Source organism: Pipistrellus hanaki (genome assembly GCF_964339955.1).
Source record: "Pipistrellus hanaki genome assembly, chromosome: 19".
Classification (NCBI taxonomy): domain Eukaryota; kingdom Metazoa; phylum Chordata; class Mammalia; order Chiroptera; family Vespertilionidae; genus Pipistrellus; species Pipistrellus hanaki.
This window is the reverse complement of record NC_140521.1, coordinates 9986399-10006451: the sequence shown is the minus strand read 5'-3', so window position 1 is coordinate 10006451 and position 20053 is coordinate 9986399. Positions and strand designations below refer to the sequence as shown.

At 56.4% G+C, this 20053-nt stretch overlaps 1 protein-coding gene across 3 annotated transcripts in view; it reads left to right on the top strand.

Moving 5' to 3' along the window:
* GNB1L (G protein subunit beta 1 like) overlaps positions 1-15136 on the top strand; it is a 52649-nt gene extending 37513 nt beyond the window's left edge. For 2 of the 3 annotated variants that reach the window (XM_084867290.1, XM_084867291.1), the window contains one exon: positions 10893-15136. In XM_084867290.1, coding sequence (XP_084723416.1) covers positions 10893-11144 — 252 coding nt within the window. In that variant the 3' untranslated portion in view covers positions 11145-15136. The remainder of the gene's footprint in view (positions 1-10892) is intronic. The other variant, XR_014793450.1, reaches the window with a different exon arrangement.
* The last annotated feature ends 4917 nt before the right edge of the window (positions 15137-20053 follow it).

Below are 20053 nucleotides of genomic sequence, written 5' to 3'. Positions count from 1 at the left end.
AGGCCCTCATCACCCACGGGCGTCCTTGCCCCAGAGCCCTGGGTACGCCGTGCCCGGCCCTACGGTGGGCACTGCGATGTGGCTGCCCACTGGCCCGCAAGCCACGCGGGCAAAGATGCGCCTCACCTTTCGGCCTGCTGCCGGAGCCTCTAATGAGCCCAAATCAATCTCTCCCGGGCGGGCGGGCGCTGGGCGCGAGACGCAGATGAGGCTTCCCGCAGCCGAGCGTGGGTAATGGGAACCAGATGGCGGCCGCGCCGCGCGCGCATTCCTGGCACCTGAGGTCATGCGCTGCGAGAGCCACTGGTGGCCGGGGCTCCTTCCCGGAGGGGCCCGGCCCAGGACAGGTCCGGCCAGGGCCGGGGCGGCGGCCGGAGTCCTGGGTCACCCGCACCGGGATCCCGCGGCCTCGAGGACGCGCCGCGATGCCAGGCTGCTCACCTGCCTCCCCGAGGTGCCCTCCGGGCGCCACCCGGAGCGCCGGCCTCTGTCGTCAGGCACAGGTGGTGCACAGACCCGCTCCTTCCTCCCGCACGTGGGGCAGGGCCCGCGGCCTTGAAGCAGGGGCTGATTTACGGCCGGCAATATTTTTAGGCCTTTAAATAATAATGAGCCCCCCCCAGCCCAGCCCAGCCAGCCAGGACTGGGAAGCAGACTAACCGCACCCCCCCCTCCCTGTGCCTGAGGCCGGCCAGGTGTCCCCGTGCGTGGCCACTGCCCTCCCCCCCCTCGCCCTGCGGGGCCTTCTCTCCAAAGCGTTGGCGCGGGGGCAGGCTCGGGGGCGCCCACGGGACCCTGAGGGGCCTGCTCCTCCTGAGTTTATCACTGGGGAGAGAGCTGTGGTACGCATCTCAGGCACACGGCGGAAGGGGGCCACGGTCACCGGGAACGCCCGACGGGACTCCTCTCCCTGAGAACACCCAGCGCGGGGACAGCGCGCTCCCCGAGGGGGTCCCCCTGAACCGTCCCCGCCTTCTCACGGCCGTGGAGAGCGGTGAGCTGCAGGCCTCTGCCCTGCTGCTGCTGCTGCTGCTGCGCCTCCAGGAGGGGCTGTGAGGGCGGCAGGTGGGGAGTCTCATAGCTGACCCCTGGGCAGCACTGGGCACCGCAGCCCTGCCAGGTGGCGATGCTGCCGCGGGGGGCGGGGTGAGAACGCTGGTGGCTCTGGGGTGAAGCTCACAGGAGAGAAGCAGGGGGGACCGTGGCCATCAGCCTCTCGTGCCCGTTCCAGCCACCAGCTCTCTGTCCACACGACTCAGGAGGGGCCTCCACACGCGGGCACACGCGTGGAGTTGTCTTCTCCACCCGTGCACAGTGGCTTCCACCGCCACGGCCCTGCCCCAGCGCGTGCCCGCCTCGGCAGCCTGCGTGTGGAGCCGGGGGCGCAGGGCACGCTGAGCGGAAGCGGGAGCCACCACAGGCGTCCTGGCCGCGCCGCTGGTGGGCTGGGAGAGCCGCCTTGGCTGTGTGGTTTGCAAATTTTCTCTTTTTTTAAAAAAATATTTTATTGATTTTTTACAGAGAGGAAGAGAGAGGGATAGAGAGTTAGAAACATCGATGAGAGAGAATCATCGATCAGTTGCCTCTTGCACACTCCCTACTGGGGATGTGCCTGCAACTAAGGTACCGTACATGCCCTTGACCGGAATCGAACCTGGGACCTTTCAGTCTGCAGGCCTAAGCTCTATCCACTGAGCCAAACCGGTTTCGGCTGGTTTGCAAATTTTCATCACCGGGTTAGGTTTTCTCCCACTCCTGGTGGGGAGGGAATCTGGATCTGGAGGCCTTGTTGGGCCATCAGACTCATGGCTTTTCTTCTCAGATCCGATAACTTAGTGAATTCTGCTGTTCGGTTTCTGATAACATTGCATCAGTTGCACAGCGCTAAAACAACCCGCTCCCCAGCATGTCCTCTGAGGGGCTCGGTCGGAGTTGGTCAGGGCGCCTGTCAGTAGACAGCTGTGCCCTCTTCCTGTCTCCTCGCGCTGCTTATTGCATCGGGGTGTCAGGAGCCCCAGAATCAGGAGGCGGCATTCCCCCCTCTGCCGGCCTCTGGACACGCTGACGGGGGCCTGACTCCGGGGTGGCTCCGGGGCCTGACTCCGGGGTCAGTCTTGGCCTGCTCCTGGGGGCAGGCGTGTTCCCCGTAGGGAAGGTCTGATATTCTTCTGGGATTAATTTACGTGTCTTGATTTTTGAGTTAGTTTTATTTCCTGTAGGCATAAAGATCCTCAAGGTGTTTTCGTATTGACTTTTTCATAGGCGTTGGTAAAGACTGTCCATTTCTGCTGTGTCTGCAGGAATGTCCCTTTGTTATTCCTCCTCAGCCTTGTCTTTGCCGGTCTTTCTTTTTCTGTCCCAGCGTTTCTGCTCTGCTCTTCCCGCCTCCCTCGTGCGCTCTCGGGCGCGCGCCATGGCTGCCTGGGGCCGGCGCATGACGCACTCGCTCCGGCCTCTTCTCAAAGCAGCCGAAGTCTGCGCCCCACATTGCACCATGTCGCCGTCTCCATCACCCCTCACTCCGGGCGGACCTGATTTTTATTTGTTCTCTGACTGCCGAGCTGATTAGAGTGTTTTTATGTTTCCAAATGTTTGATTTCCACCCCCCCGCCCCACCAAGTTATTTTTTATTTTTCATTTTCTCGTTTAATTCCATTGTGGTCGGAGAAGAAGGTCTGAATGATATCAGCTCTTTGCAATGTGGAGGCCAGTCCAGTCTCATGAGTGCTCCACATGTGCTGGGAGGGGAGTGCTTCTCCCCGCGAGACGCACGGCTGTACCTGCGCGAACCAGGTCAGCGCGGCACCCCCACCCCCGTGCTTGCGGCCCACGGGCCTGGGGAGGGTCAGGGGCAGCCTCCAGCTGCTGCGCATCTTGCTAACCTTTCCTGTGGCCTGTGCATTCTGCTTTCTGCATTTCAAAGCGGCTTACGGACACACAAGTTCAGAATGCTGCCGAAACCGGTTTTGCTCAGTGGATAGAGCGTCGCCTGCAGACTGAAGGGTTGCAGGTTCGAATCCGGGTCAACGGCATGTACCTTGGTTGCAGGCATATCCCCAGTGAGGGGTGTGCAGGAGGCAGCTAGTCGATGTTTCTCTCTCATCGATGTTTCTAGCTCTTTATCCCTCTCCCTTCTTCTCTGTAAAAAAAAATCAATAAAATATATATATATATATATATTTAAAAGAATGCTAACCTTCATGGGGGAGTTGAACCTTTTCTTTTCTTAAATGTTTCCATTGATTTCAGAGAGGGGGAGAGGGAGAGAGAGATAGAAACATCAGTGATGAGAGAGAATCATGGATCGGCTGCTTCCTGCACGCCCCACACTGGGGAATCAAGCCCGCAGCCCCTGCATGTGCCCTGACCGGGAATCGAACCGCGACCTCCTGGTCCATACATAGGTGGACGCTCCACCTCTGAGCCGCGCCGGCCGGGCTGAGCCTTCCCTTTAGTCACCTTGTTATCTCTGGAAAGGATTTTTGCCTACAGGCCGATTCTGCCAACTGCTCACATCGCTCGGGCCAAGTTTCTTCGGATGATACATCCTTTTATAGCTTTTACCTTTTTTAATCCTTTCGCCTCCCCCTTCCCCCAGATGTCCCGTCTCTCACAGATTGCACCTCCTCGCTACCCTTTTGTGCCATGAGCATTGCCCACATTTTTGCATCTCGAGCCCTCCTCTCTAGAAACCGAGGGGGCTGTCCTCGGCAGTGCGTTAGCGGGGACCACTGAGTGCCAGTCGCACGCGGACGGTGCCCACCGTCGTCGGTGCCCCTCTGCCGGGCCTCGGAGGAGTCGGCTTCCCGTCTCGCCACCGGCCTCTGCGGGTCCGTCCCACGCATTTTGATTTATGGTGTCTTCATTTTTATTCCGTCGAAAATTCTTTCTATTTTCCCTTGTGATTTCTTCTTTGATCCAGTGGTTCCTTAGAAGTATATTATTTAATTTCCAAATATTTGTTGAATTTGTGGATATCTTTAATCTCGGTTAATTCTGCTGTCAGTGGAGGTGCCCTGTGCAATGTCAGGATGCAGATATTTATTGAGGCCTGTGTTTTGGCCCAGCACATGGTGTATCCTGGTGAAAGCGCATGTGTTCTGCAGTTGTTGGGCGGAGTGTCCTGTCAGCCCGACGCGGGCCGGGGCGCTCGGGGGAGCTGCTCGGGCCTTCGGGATCCTCACCCACCTTTCTGTCTGGTGTTCGGCCGGGTCCTGAGCGGGGGCTCACCGTCTCCGGGTGCGGCTGTGCACGTGCCTGTTTCTCCCTTCGGTCTGTCAGGTTTGCCTCACGCGTTTTAAAGCTCTGTGGTAGGACTGTGAGCGTTTCAGATGGTTCCCGCATCCCGCTGGATGGTCATTTTATGAAATGTCCTGCGTGTCTCTTTAACATCCTCTGTGCTCAAGTCGGCTTTGTTTGATACTAGAACTGTGGCATGAGCTGTCTTCTGTTTCCTCTTTGCACGATATATCTCTTATATTAAAAAATAATAATAATAATCTTTGTCCTGACCGGTTTGGCTCAGTGGATAGAGCATGAAAGGTCCCGGGTTCGATTCCTGTCAGGGGCATGTACCTTGGTTGCGGGCACATCCCCAGTAGGGAGTGTGCAGGAGGCAGCTGATGGATGTTTCTCTCTCATCGATGTTTCTAACTCTCTATCCCTCTCCCTTCCTCTCTGTAAAAAAACAATAAAATATACATTAAAAAAACAATCTTTGTTGTTGAAAGTATTACATGTGTTCCTCCTTTACCCCCATTGACCTCTTTTCGCCCACCTCCAACCTCCACCTTCACCAACCTCTCTCTTACTTTAACCTGTCTTGATCTCTTTGCATTTAAAAGCTTCTTTGGTAGCCCTGCTTTTGGACCCTTTGAGGCAATCTCTGTCTTTTAATTGGGTCACTTATTATAATTAGTGATGTGTCTGGCATTAAGTCCACCGTCTTGGTATGTGTTTCACTTGCCACCTGTTTTTGACCCTCTCTTACTCCTTTCCCCCTTCTTGTGTGTTAACCAGGTACTTGGTTTTTAGCATCCCACTTCACCTCCTCTCCTGGCTTCTTCACTGGACAGCTCTGTCTGCTTGGTGTTGTCACCCTTCCTGTCCTGAATCCCAGCCCTGCACGAGCAGGATCAGAGTGCCCACCCTCCCATGCTTTCCGCTGTGCTGTTGTATATTTCACTTTCACACCCACTGTAAACTCCACCTTACAATGTTACTGGTTTTGTGTTAAAACATCAGTTGTGCCCTAGCCGGTTTAGCCCAGTGGGTAGCGCGTCAGCCTGCCGACTGAAGGGTCCAGGGTTCAACTCTAGTCAAGGGCACATGCCCAGGTTTCAGACTGGATCCCCAGCAGGGGGCGTGCAGAAGGCAGCCAATCCATGACTCTCTCTCATCATTTGTTTCTCTCTCCCCTTCCTCTCTGAAAGCAATAAAAAAAATTTTTTTAAAAATATATTTTAATGATTTTGTACAGAGAGGAAGGGAGAGAGATAGAGAGTTAGAAACATCGATGAGAGAGAATCATCGATCAGCTGCCTCTTGCACACCCCCTACTGGGGATATGCCCGCAACCAAGCTGACGCTCTATCCATTGAGCCAAACCGGTCTTGGCAGAAAGCAATAAAAAAATTTTTAATCAATTGTTATTTCTTAAAAATGATAAGAAATAAAAACATATTATAAAAGTTTCATTTTTTGCCGAAACCGGTTTGGCTCAGTGGTAGAGCGGCGGTCTGCAGACTGAAAGGTCCCAGGTTCGATTCCGGTCAGGGGCATGTACGTTGGTTGCGGACACATCCCCGGTAGGGGGTGTGCAAGAGGCAGCTGGTCGGTGTTTCTCTCTCATCAGTTGCAGACTGACGCTCTATCCATTGAGCCAAACTGGTTTCGGCTAAATACATCTCTATCTCTCTCCCTTCCTCTCTGTAAAAAAAATCAATAAAAATATATATATTTTTAAAAAGTTTCATTTTTTAACATTGTAGGTTTCAGATGTCATAATCTCTCCCTTTTTTTAAAATCAACTTTATTGAGATGTGCTTTCCATACAACAGAAGTACATAGTTGGAAGAGTTTTTGTTTTTTTTTTAAATATATTTTTATTATTGATTTCAGAGAGGAAGGGAGAGGGAGAGAGAGATAAAAACATCAATGATGAGAGAGAATCATTGATTGGCTGCCTCCTGCACACCCCCCACTGGGGATTGAGCTCGAAACCTGGGCATGTGCCCTGACTGGGAATCGAACCTGTGATCTCTTGGTTCCTGGGTCCACACTCAACCGCTGAGCCACACCCGGCTGGGCAGATGTCATAATCTCTTGAATGCCGGCGGCTCGCCCAGCCCTGGTGCTGATGAACTGGCCCCGGAAGCCCCTTGGCTCCTGGGTGAACCCCATGTAGGGCCATCCAAACGTGGTTGTCTGTAACTGATTTTAATAGAAAAATAAATCAGATCCTTGTCCCCTGGGGACAAATGGGATGGGTGTGTTAATTTCATTAACAAGAGTGCAGCCAACCAGAAAAGTGAATAAAATCAGCTTTATGCAGCTTAAACGCTGACATTTGAAACAAATCATTATTGCATTAGCTGTCACATTGGTAACTCTAGAATCTAAGGGAAAAACATATTATGGATGTTTTTATAAACCTTTGCAAATGCACTGATAAAATAATTTATGATCATTTGGAAACGTGGTTGGGTCCTGGTGAATATTTGCTCTCTAAATAAGGCTCCCCTATTGCCCCAGGCACATTTCACACCCCTGTGCCATTCCCACTCCTAACCCCCATCCTTCACGATGGAGTCAGCGGAGGCTCTTGTATTTGTTTATTTATTTTTAATTTCGTAAATATATTTTATTGATTTTATTGATTTTTTTTTGCAGATAGGAAGAGAGAGGGATAGAGAGTTAGAAACATCGATGAGAGAGAATCATCGATCAGCTGCTTCTTGCACACCCCCCACTGGGGATGTGCCCTCAACCAAGGCACATGCCCTTGACCGGAATCGAACCCGGGACTTTTCAGTCCGCAGACTGACGCTCTATCCATTGAGACAAACTGGTTTCGGCTAAATACATTTTTATTGATTTCAGAAAGGAAGAGAGAGAGATAGAAACATCAATGATGAGAAAGAATCATCGATTGGCTGCCTCCTGCACACCCACTCTTGGGGATCAAGCCCACCACCCTGACATGTGTCCTTGACCGGAATCGAACCCGGGACCCCTCAGTCCGCAGGCCGATGCTCTATCCACTGAGTCAAACCAGCCAGGGCTGGAGGCTCTCTTTAAACAAAGCTGATGAGCATTGGGTCACTTCTTCACTCTGGCCTGTCCCTGCCCTTGGGTGGAAGACTTGGTGCCGTGACAGACTCATCTGAAATGTGCGTCGGGTCAGAGGCTGGTGCTGCCGAGCCCTGAGGGTCAGGTAGCATCAGTTTTCCAACTTTATTTTCTCCTTTAACACTGTGCTGGCTATTTTGGGTGTGTTTTTTTGTTTTTGTTTTGTTTTTAATATGTATATATAACTTTAATTTCTCTGGTAATAGTTCTTATCTCTTCACTCACCAAGACAGTAATTATTTAATGCATTTCCTTTCATGTTTTCTTTAAAAACATATTTAAATAGTTGCTTTAAAATCTCTGTCTGATATGTTCAACATCTGTGCCATTCTGGGCCAGTTTCTATAAACTGCTTTTTCTCCCCCTCGCCTCTGGGTCATAATATATTTCTGCTTCTTTGCATGTCTAATAATGTTCTGTTTGTTTGCCGGACGTTGTAAATAATAGGGGATAGAGACTCCGAATTCTATTCTGCTTTGAAGAGGGTTCAGTTTTGTTCTCGCAGGCAGCGCAGTCACCGGCTGTTCACCTTGAACTTGTGTGGGTTTGGTTTTGTGCTCGTTAGGGCAGGCCTGTGGGAAGCCCAGAGTCATCCCAGGTCCCTCTAATGTGGTGGGACCAACTTCCAAACTCGTAGGGCCTGGTTTCCAGCCTCGTCACCGTCAGTCTGGAGTGGGCCCTGCCCCAAGGTGTAATCCTCATTCTTGAAGCCAGGCCATGTGGCATCTCAGGGAGTATTAGGTTGTCATGCAGTCTCTGCACTCCCATCCCGGCTGGACCTGAGCTCACTGCTGGTCTCTAGTATCTGTAATGTTTAACCCTGTAGCAGCCACTGTCTGGTTAAACCTGGGGTGGAACCCTGAGCATGCAGCCTCACACAGAAGTCCTGGGACCACACACGCCCTTCAGTCCCTCCACCAGCCCCCTCTGTGCCGCTGCCATGCCCCAGATTTCAGCTGCTCCAGCTGCCCACACTCTGACCCCTACCCTTCAGCTTCACAAAGCTGCTGGGCTCCACGCTGCCCTTCTGTCCTGTTGTCCGGTATCTGTTCATAGTTGCTTAGTGTATTTTGTCCAGTTTGATGGTTGTTTACAGCAAGAGGACGGTCTGGTACCAGTTACTCTCTCATAGCCACCTTCCTATTATTCTTGCTTAAGATAAGACTGTTTATTTGTTGATCGATATACATAGCTCTTTATTATGACTTGTACCCTTTATCATTGTTAAGTATGGTACATAGTCTGACACAATGCGTTTGGCTCTGAATTCAGCCTTTCTTAATGAGATTGGACCCCTGTTTCTCTTGTCTGTAGTCTCCTGGTATATCTTTGCCAATCATCGTGTTGGCATCTCTCTCAGACGTAGCACAGATTTGTATTTAGCTTTGGATCCCAATCATAAATCTGTTTTTTAATCCTTTGTGGAGAAATATAAGAGCAAATGCTAGGAAACAAAGGTACCTGAAGTCTAGGGTGGTGGGGCAGAGGACATAATGTTTTGTCTTTATTTACTGAGTATGAGACAATCTCTCAAACAGGAGGTTGACTAGTGTCTCTTTTCCCCAAATGACAAAAGATGGGCCACTCGGTTAACTTAGCATCCCCTCTCTCGTGCTACCCTCCCATATTCCTGTTAGTTACATAACCGGTTCTATAGCCATAATCCCCGCATTGTTTTAGACCTAATCCTACAGGTAAGTCGATTCCGTGTTCTCTGCCAGGCCATTTGCTGCAGTTCTCCAGTTCTCTGAGGAGACTGGGGTTAATCTCCTAGTCCTTCAGGAAGAGCTTACGGGAGCATATAGCTTTGAGTCCTTACATGTTCAAAAATGCTTGTCTATTGTCTTTATATTTGAGCGGCAGTTTGGCTGGATATAAAATTCTTCGGCCCTGCCTCCTCCACAGCCTCTGCAGGCATCACTCTGCCGTCTGCTGGCACGGATCATTCTGAGGACAGCTAACCCTCACCCTCCTAAACCATCTTGCTCTGTTTGCCTGACTACCAAAGGGACTTTTCAGCCGTCACGTCCAATGATTTGACTAGACCAGCGGTCAGCAAACTCATTAGTCAGCAGAGCCAAATATCAACAGCACAACGATTGAAATTCCTTTTGAGAGCCAAATTTTTAAAACTTAAACTAACTAGGTAGGTACATTGTTATAAACTTTATTAGGGCACTCGTAAGCTGGCCTTTGCTAAAAACTCAAAGGGCCAAAGAGCTGCATGTGGCTCGAGAGCTGCAGTTTGCCCACCACTGGACTAGACATAGCTTAACGCTGACTAATCTCTTGGTCCCCTTTCATTTTGCTCACTTTGTGCCACTCCTGCCTTCACTGTCTTGTTACGAGGCTCCGGGTCTCGTCTGCTGTGTGTGACTCCCCTTCATGTCTCTGCATTTTCCTTCCCCTCTTCCTGTGCGCTGCCAGTGCGTCTCCTCCTCCCTGAGCTGCTTTGGGTTTTTGTTTTATAGAGGTGACGGCTTCATGAAGCTTTGTTTGTGAATTTAAGGCTGAAATGCCTGCTGACGTTTTCTATTGGCTTCCAAGGAATGCCGCCATTCCTTTTTCTGCATTTCTTTCCTTGTGTTATCTTTGAAGAAATGAGTGCTAATCATCTAGGTCACTGTGGCCCCATTGGGAGGTGAAGCAGGAGAAAAGGGGGTGCTGGTGAGGAGCGGCGAGGTGACTCCTCAGTGCCAGGTGCCTCTGGCATTTAGTGTTGGGGGCACAGAGGTGCCAGGTGCCCTGCAGAGCTCAGTGCAGTCCTGTGTGACCCAGAGCAGCGTGACCGCAGGCAACTCCGGTGCAGGAGGCACCTGTCGGGGAGGGGTCGCCACCGGCATTGAGGAGCATGGGGTGTCAGAGCCAGCGATGCCAGCCCTGATGGCTGCTCCACACAAACGGATGTGCCTGTGCAGCTTGTTTTTCTTTCTTCTGGGACCCAGGCTGGGGACGGAGGCTTTCCCTGCCTTCGCCAGGCCCTGCAGCCTGTGGTCAGTGTTGTCCTCCATTCGTCTCGCCCACGTGCTGCTCGTTCCCGCTCTTGGCGGCCTCCAGCCCTCTCGCTTTTGAGGTCGCCCTCGCTCTCAGCTTTGCTGAAGGTGGACTCACGTTGGCTGGACTCCTGGTGCTTCGGCGGGTGTGAGGCTTCTCCGGAGGCGGAAATGCCGGCTCCATGTTTGGTCAAGTGGACATGTTGCCGCTCCCCTGGACACTGGATACAGCGGGGAGGGGCCCCACGATCCCCTCGCTGCGGGTTTTCCTGAGGGCCTGATGGGAGGGACTCGGAGCCCCCAAATTCCTAGCTCTGTGGGGCCTCGGGACTCTCTGAGGGAAGGTCCCGAAGTCCTCCCTCCTAACCCCAGGGCGTGGCTAAGGGCAGGGCTCAGGCCCTGCTCCCGGGAGGAAGGGGTGAGTTTGCGAACAGCCACGTGTCCACCTGCTCAGCTGCGGGACGGGGTGGGCGGATGTTCGCGACGGGAGCCTCCGTGCCGGGTCTCAGAAGCCCCTGACGACTCTCCGCCTCCCTCTCGATGCTGCAGGTGCGCGGGACTCACGAGCTCACCAACCCCGGCATCTCTGACGTCAAGATCCGGCCGGACCGGAAGCTCCTGGCCACGGCGGGCTGGGACCACCGGGTCCGCGTGTTCCACTGGCGGACGATGAAGCCGCTGGCCGTGCTGGCCTTCCACAGCGCCCCGGTCCACTGCCTGGCCTTCGCCGCGGACGGCCTGCTGGCCGCGGGGTCCAAGGACCATCGCATCAGCGTCTGGTCGCTCTACCCACCCTCCTGACGGGCCCGCTCCCTGTTCCGGGCACACACAGGGCAGAGAGGAGCGCCCGCACTTAGGCCTGACCCGGGCCTGAGGAGGCCGTGCTCAGGGCCCTGCGGACAGCAAGTCACCACTCCTGCTCCTCCGGTCTCGAGGAGAGCGTGGTCTGCGGAGTCCTCGCTTTGTGCACTCGGCTGTTTCCTCCTGTGAAATAGGGCATCTGTGCAGCCGTGACTCTGCAGTTTACACAGGGTAACTGGGCAGACACCTGGGCCCGCATCACCTGGGTAAGAGGCCATGGGGAGCTTTACGGTAAAATTAAAGTTTCAGACTCGAGGTACGAATTCTCTCCAAGGCAAACCCCCTTCCCCCCCGACAGGGTCGGAGCCAAGACCCTCCACTGGGCTGATGGTCAGCCTGTATTCACACTGGACACTGAGTGCGGTCCCTGGGACCTGCCGACTCCACGTGGCGCCTCACCCCAAGGACAGCGGGAGCTCAGTCTGAGGCCCGGACAGCAGAAGGAAGTGACGAAGGAGGCCAGGCAGAAAGAGGGCGCTGAGGGGGGCGGCGAAGGCAGCTGGGCAGAGACCCCAAACGCAGGATTAGCGGGAGGAAGAGTGAGACCAGGGGTGGCTCAGCCCATGTCCGGGGCGGCTTCGGGGCGGGAGGCACAGCAGCATATGGGACAGGCCAGGCCCCGCAGCCAAGGCACGGCCCTAGCCTGCACCTCACACCCAGGGCAGCGGGAAGTAGCAGCCAAATCAGGCGTTGCACCCACAGCCTCCTCACGTCAGGCGTCATCTCTTAAAGCTGAATCGCTGATAGGGAGGAAATACGAGCCTCCAAACGGCGCAGGAGCTGCGGCAGATCCCGGCGAAGCCGGCGGCTCAGACCCCTTTGTTCTGCCGGCTTCTTTGCCAGAAGAGCCCCTTTGCCCGCCCTGAGCCGGTCAGCACCTAGGACGGCCCCCACAGGGGGGGCCTTGCGGACACTCAGGGCCCTCAGCCCGCCCCTCTCTGCTTAGCACCAGACTCAGGCCCGCAGGCCCAGGGGTGAGGAGCGGAGTGTGACCCGTGAGGAGGCGGCTCTGCTCCAGGGGAGCTGGTCCTCCCCGCTCGGCAGGCGGAGGTCTGGCGCGCACGTGTGGGCCCAGGTGGCGGGAAGATGAGGCATCGGGCGAGTCCTCGGAGCAGGTCCACCGGCAGATCTGCCTGAGGCCGCAGCGCCGGGAATCGGAAAGGCCTGAGGTCTCACGGGTCGTTTGAAACACGGCCCACAGGCAGGCACATACGTAGAACCGGAAGGCCAGACCGCCTGGGGTTCGCAGAGGGGGGGTCTGAGGGCTTAGGGGTCCCACGACCGTGGGAACCACGTCAGTGAGGCCTGGGCCCCTGGAAGGTCTGCATCGCCCGTCTCCACGGGGCAGGAACTCCAGCGGGAGCTGCTGCCGCAGAGCAGGGACCTCTCAATGCGGGGGCTCCCGGGAGGCAGGGCTGTTGGTGGCGCTCAGATGCTAGAGGCAGGTGGGCACGGCTGTCATGGCGCCTGGTGGGGGGCAGCCCCAGGGGGCAATCTGACCGCAGAGGGGCAGGCACGGGCTGGTGATCGTGGTCCCTGGAAGAGGATGGAGGTCAGCCTGCTCCAGTCTGCCTTGGTCCATGTGAGCAGAGGGTCGTTTCTAGGAAACAAAATCGGACCTGGGCTACCAAAGCAGAGGCCCGGCCGCTCAGTCAGACCCAGGCCCCTGAGGAAAGACCCCACTGCCCTCCGCCCAGCCTCCCCCAGGGCCTCTGGCCACCGCCCAGGAGCTGAGCACCGCCCCGGAAGGCAGGCTGGTCCTGAGCGATGGACCTCCCCGTGCAGGGACTGGCCCCCCAGCTGGACAGAGGCGCTGCGGGAGATCTGGCACCTTAGCGGGGGGGACCACACAGGCCCCAAGTGTCCCCTAACCAGGCCACTGGGAAGCTGGGGACACTTCCAGAGGATTCCACAGCAGGAATGTCAGGGAGGAGTAGCTGTTTGGGCTGCAACGTGAGCCCCATGAGACGGGAGGGAAGCTGCCGGGTGAGCCGTGCCCTGGGGCTCCTCCAGGGAGCTGCCAGGTCAGGGGCGACGGAGGGTGACCTCACCAAGCCACAGCCCGGCCGCGGCTCCCGCAGGAGGCCACGCGCTGGGTGAGCCACTTCAGAACACCCGTCCTCCGCCTCATTCGCAGCGGCACCGCGGCCGCACAGCCGAAGGCGGCGGGGAGCCAGGTGTGTGTCCGTTTCAGCATGAACCTCCCGCTGGCCCTGCCCACAGCCGGGCTCACGAGCCTCGCACACCTCCCTGACCTCCAGCAAAGCTGCCACGCCGTTTCCAGAGGCGCTGACCGCCCATGGCTGCTGCCAAAGAGCAAAGACCTGTCAGATGAGGCTCCAGACCCACCGGCCTGATGGAGGCAAAGCCGGAGAACACGGGCCAAAGGTGCTGGGGAGATGCCCCCAGGGAGGGGCACCTCGTCAGCGTCCTGCGCCCCTCCACGGCCCCGCTTGAACCCACTGCTGTGCTGGGCACCCTGTGGTCTTCCCGCCTCAGCGTGGACTCCGAGGCGCCGGGCGCTGGGCTGGGCCTTCAGGAGGCCATGAAACGGGTCCCGGCAGAGGGACCGCCCCGTCCCTGTGAAGCCCATGTTCCCAGCTCCCCGAGAATCTCCGTGACGCTGCCCTGTGTCGGGTCACTGTATTTACAGAGATACCACGGAGGTGTGACACAGACCAGGACGGGCTGCAGGTCAGCGTGCGGTGCCTCCAGCGCCGGGGGCGCGTGTGGACTGTCGGCTCCCCACGCCCAGAGGCGGGGAAGAGCGGGTGCGGGTGACGCAGACCCCTGTGCGTCCCTGGCCCTTGCCTTGGTGCTGAAGACGCCAGCAGAGGCCCAGAGCGTCCCAGGCGGCTGGTGAGCAGTGTCCCGGGGACATCTTGTGGCCGAGCTCAGTGTACGGGGACCACGCCAGGCCGTGACAGCCCCCGCGAGCTCCCTGCCGGCCATGGCTCCTCTGTGCAGAGCGGGGCCTGCGCCGGGTCCGGGCGGGTGAGGGCGCAGGGTCCTCGTCCCCGAGGCTTCACGGATGGCTGAGAGTCCTGTTGACTCAGCTGAGCTGCCTAGAACAGAGTGACGCCAGCTTACTAGACACATCAGTGTCCGCAGCGGCGGGGCCTCCAGGCGGTCCTCAGGGCTCCTCCTCTGCACCCCCGGTGGGACCCGAGGCTTCGGCAGCCCGGCCTCCGCATGGACAGGACCTGGGCAGCAGCAGATGGCCACGGAGCTCCCACGCCGGGAGGCACAGGCCGTGTTCCAGACGCCCAGCCCGGGGAGGGCGCTTCACGCTGGCAAAGCCTCGGACGACCCTTGTCAGGTCTGAGCTGTGCCGGCGGCCGGCTGAGCTCCGGGGCCAGGGCTGCAGGGCCCCTGCCGTCTGCCCGCAGCCCCTCTTCTGCCGCGTGGCTTCCCGTGCACAGCCCTCACCGGCACCCCACGGCCCTCACCGGCGCCCCACGGCCCTCACCGGCATCCCACGGCCCTCACCGGCGCCCCACAGCCCTCACCGGCATCCCTCGGCCCTCACCGGCATCCCACAGCCGGTTGGGTTCTCCTCAGACAAGCTGGAGGCTGACGGCAGAGCAGGCAGTGACCAGGGACACAGCCTTTAGCATTCACCGCCTTTCCCTGTGCTTCCCGAGTGTCAGATGGGCTCGTGTCAGAAAGCCGTGTGCCCTGGAGACAGGCAGACCAGCCCGCCTGCGGCGGCGGGTGACCCGGGAGCCGGGTGCCGAGGGCGGCCCGGGAAGGGCCTGCGGGGCGGCAGCCGGGATCCCTCGCTGCGCCGGCTCGGCAGCGGGCTTTGTGCTGACGTGCGGTGCGTGTCTTTGCACTCCTGACTGAGTGATGTTCAATCAGGTGTTTCCCACCTGCGTCTCTGCCAAGAAGCCACAGAACACCCTCCGCACAAAAGGACTGTTTGCACAAAGGAAAGACATTCCTCCAGGGGGTTCTTCAGAAACGCTTGATACTCAACTAGCTATAACTGCCCGGGAAAGCCTGGTGTTAAAGACGAGCTGGCACGGGAGAGACCTCGCAGCCGAGCTCGCGTGCACCTGTGCGCCGGTGCGGACGGGCCACCTCCCCGCCTGCAGCCCCCCATGCAGCCCGCACCCCCGCTCCCGCCCCGCTCCGCCTCTGCTCCAGTTTTCACATGTGTCGGGGCCAGCTCAGCCCTGCCTCCACGCTGCCTCCCAGGCCGGAGGGCGGCGTGTCCAGGAGGCCCATTAGGAGCCGGGAGGAAGGAAGCACCTGGCCGGAAGGAGCTGAGCAAATGCAGAGGGCGAGGCCTCTGCAGCTGAGCAGGCCAGACACACACCTGACCCACCCAGACAGATGCCCGCCAAAAGCAGTTCCAAAGCCACGCCTGGGGATCCGCGCGGAAAAGCATCTGAGTGGGAGGTGCACCCACGTGCCAAAGGCAGCAGGGTATGCCCACATGGTGCGTCAACTGAAAAAATGCAGTCAGCGCTCACGGCTTGCACCCAGCGTGGGCGCTGAGACCCTCGGGGCAGGTCTGGGAAGCACGCCCTGCATGTCGTCAGCCGTCATGCTTGCTCCAGGGCGTGTGGGACCTCGGACCCGCAGAGCCACTGCCTGGCCCTTCACAGGAACGCGTGTTGGCCCTGCCTTAAAGGGTAGCTGCTTCCGGGGCACGGGCCGAGGTGAGGAATCGCTGCTGCCGCAAAGCCAGGTTGTGTTCAGAGGTGCCAGAAGCAGCACTGAGGGTCAAGGGGCCTCCCACACAGGCCTGGGACCTGGGACGAATGGGGGAGACTCTCATAATCCAAGAATTCTCATTGACACTCAAATAAGAAGTTACCAAAAAGCATACCAGGAAGGAAGGTATTGTGATGAGGTCAACTGTGCCTGGAGGCTGCTATGGTCTGAATGTTTGTGTTCCCCCAAATCCATAGGAAGCCTGACCCTTCACCTCTTCTCCCGCCCCCCTCCCCCCCAGGTAATGGTATTAAGAGGTGGGGCCTTTGGGTCGTGAGGGTGGAGCCCTCAGGAATGGGATTAGTGCCCTAAAACGAGATTCCAGAGCAATTCCACCATCTGAGGACACAGAGAGAAGACAGCCATCTATGAGGCCCTCACCAACACGGAATCAACCCTGAGCCGGGACTTCCCGTCTCCAGAACCGTGAGAAGTGTATTTCTGCTGTTCATAAGCCACCGGCCAGCCTGGTATTTTGTTAGAGCAGCCTGAGACAAGATGCTTACATTTTTATTGTTTAATTTATTTTTTTAAATTTAGTTTTTATTGAGGGAACACTGATTTATAGATTATATATGTTTCAGGTGTGCGCCGCTATGATCGACATCTGAATGTGCTCCATCATGCCCCCCACCAAAGTCTAGTTTCCATCTGTTGCCATGCAATCGAGCCCCTGTACCCACCTCACCTCGCTTGCTTTTTAAAGATGTGGAATGGTGAGCCATCGAGTCGTTTGCTCCACCCGGTTGTAGTTATCCATGCTGCCTCAATAACCAGCCCAAACTTAGCCTCTGAGCACATGGGCCAGCAATCTGGAGGGGCTTGCCGGACTGTGGGTCCCTAAGAGGGCGGGCCACAGGGAGGACCGTCGATGCCAGCCCCTCAATCAAGAATGAGTGACATTCAGCCCTAACTGGTGTGGCTCAGTGAGTAGAGAGTTGGCCTGCGTACTGAAGGGGCCCAGGTTCGATTCCAGTCAAGGGCATGTACCTAGGTTGTGGGCACATCCCCAAGAGCGGTGTTGCAGGAGGCAGCTTGATCGATGCTTCTCTCTCATCGAGGTTTCTAACTCTCTATCCTCCCTTCCTCTCTGTAAAAAAATCAATAAAATATATTTTTTTAAAAAAAGAATGAGTGACATTCATCTTGATGAGCACAGACATCTGAGACTCCAGAGTGTGGGGAAGGAGCCGGGGGCAGCAACCGAGCTCCTGCCATCAGCAGGTGGGAGTGTCCGGCCGCCCCTCCCTCCGGCCACGTACACGCAGCCCCGCTCGGCCCTGCCGGGTGGGATAAAATGCTCGCCCGGAAGGCTGCTCCTCTCAGCACACCAGGGTCTTATCTCCGAATAACAGGACATCGGGTCAGGACTCCGCACCTACAGGAAACGTAGCGAATCCCTCATCTCAGGGAGCGAAGCCAAGGGTCAGGAACTGAAAATAAATATGAACGACGGGGCCATCATTACGAGCTCCCCGATCTGCAGGAAAGTGCTGCTCTGAAGAGAGGCTCAGTCCGAGGCCGGCGGGCCCGCCTCGCTGGAGGGCAGCACCGGCCCCTCCGGAGGGGCCTGGCCCGGAGCGGAGTTTCCAGCGACCCGATTGGCGGGTCGAGCCCTGGGGGTGCCGAGAACACCCCCAGGAAAGAACGGGTGTTTGTGTTCCCCTTTTAGAACCACTTCTCAGACTGCGTGTGCGTCTGTCCTGAGACGTGAAGACATTTTTAGAAGTGATAGGTGAGGCTTGTCTTTTTTGTTAAATATTTAGAAGTGTTTTTGATAAATCTGCAACCAATGTTTAAACATTGGGGTAATTTTACTTTGTTATAGCCATGAATTTGGATTTATCAACTGAGTTGGAGTGGGACTATATTGAGAATTATGTATATTACACAGCATGCAATTTGTTCATCTTAAGAATTCATTGAACACTGGCTTCTTTCTTTTCTTTTCTTTTCTTTTCTTTTCTTTCTTTCTTTTTTCTTTTTCTTTCTTTTTTTTTTTAATTTCAACCACAGACCAAAGTGAAGGGGGAAACAACTCTTTTAGGGTAGCCAGCACCCACTTCAACATTAAATAACCAGGGTATTAAAAAGTCGGCCCTGGCGCCCTGGCCCATGTGGCTCGGTTGGTTGAGCGTCATCCGTGCACCGAAAGGTTGCTGGTTCGATTCCGGTCAGGGCACTGGGCCAGGTTGGGGATCTGTTTTCCAGGTTCCAGGTCTGTGCTCCTGGGCAGTGGAGCTCACAGCCGCTCCTGCAGCACACGGGGTGACAGCTCCAGATAAGAGCGGACAAAGCACTTTACCAAACGCATCGCTTTCTCCTTGTAGACGAGGCTGAGATCAAGTCTGAGTGTGCGGCTGGGCGGGAGTGCTGGGCTCCGCTGGGGGCCACGGCCACGCGGGGGCCGCTCAGGACAGCACACGCCTCTCCCACCCACGGCCCAGGGAGCCTGCCAGCGCTCTCACCCACTTGGAGAAGTAAAGAACAAAGACATGCCGCTTTGCTCACAGAACAACAGATCCTAAACCAGTGTTTCCCAAACTTCTCTCATGATGAGAATCACCTGGTGGAGTTGTTAAAACACAGATTCCTGAATCCCAACTAAGAAGTGCTAAACTAGAATTTTTGGGAACATATAGGTAAAATTGTATACTTAACTAGTGCTCTAAGACAAATGTTATATACAGAGCACTAAGTTAGGTATGCAATTTTACCTATATGTTCCCAAAAATTTTAGTTTAGCACTTCTTAGTTGGGATTCAGGAATCTGTGTTTTAACAACTCCACCAGGTGATTCTCATCATGAGAGAAGGTTGGGAAACACTGGCCTAAACCATTCCCGGACACCGTTCAGCGAGGTGCGGGGCCGACAGGGCGGAGGGGGAAAGAGCAGACACCAGAACGGGGACAAAACGGAAGCAAAGGCAGGTTCTTCCTGTGTGGAGCAGCGCGAACGCTCACTCTTCGGCGGACGGCTGTGTGAACGGTGACGGCCTCCTGCCGCCTGCACGCTGGTCCGTTTTCTGCAGCTTCGCCTCCCAGATGCCGCAGACGGACCGCAGAGGGCGCCGCCCGCGGAGCCCTGCCCTTCGCTCACCTGACGCCTCACCATCCTCTCCGCTCCTTCCTCTTCACCGCGGGGCCCTACCCTGAGGAAGGAGGAGCCACAGTGCCTACCCCCCCACCTCGGGTGCGCCCCGCCTGGGTCCTGGTTCCGGCCACCCCCAGGGCTCCTGACATCTGGGTGCAAGTCTCTGCTCCCCTTCCTTGCGGGTAGATGCTCGAGGCTTCGCTCAGCCAACCTGATCACACGCCGTTCTACAGTTTGGGCCCCGTGGTTGCCCCTGAGAAGCAGTTCCTCTCTCTCTCAGAGTCACCCCCAAATGTGGGAGACCCTGCCTGGCCCGTGTGGCTCAGTGGTTGAGCGAAGACCTATGAACCAGACAGTCACGGTTCTATTCCCTGTCAGGCACATACCCCGGTTATTAACTCGATCCCCAGTAGGGGGCATGCAGGGGGCAGCCAGTCAATGATTCTTTGGTCATTGATGCTTCTTTTCTCTCTCCCTCTCAGAAATCAATAAAAAAAAATATATCTTTTTAAATATGTGGGAGACCCCATTCCTGAGCAGTGGGTGGGGGGATCAGACCCATCACCCACATTGTCTTGCTTCTGAAGGACCTGCCCTGAGCCCCTTCCCCCCCCCCCCCCCGCAGCGAAGAGCCCGCCATGCCCCCTAGAGATGTACCACCTGATGGGGCGGGTCCAGGCTGTGGTCACGTGCAGCCAGGCAGCCTCCCTGTCCCCGGTGTCATCCCCACCTTCACTGCGATGGGGTCACCCTGGGGAAGGATCTAGAAAACACCTTCTGGGATAAAGATGTGTTTGGAGATGGGGGACACAGGGAGATAGGACTTGAGGCTAAGGTGTCACCGAGGAGCAGCGAGCAGGAGGCAGGGCGGGCGGCGTGTGTGTGTGTGTGTGTGTGTGTGTGTGTATCCAGCCCCGAGGGCAGGGCCAAGGTGGGGGGTGAAGTTCGGGGCCTGGGGCCTGAGGACCCGGGAACTGGTCTGCAAGGTCTCCCAGGCTGAGGTGCCAGCGCCCAGGTGGCTGGGGCTCCGGGC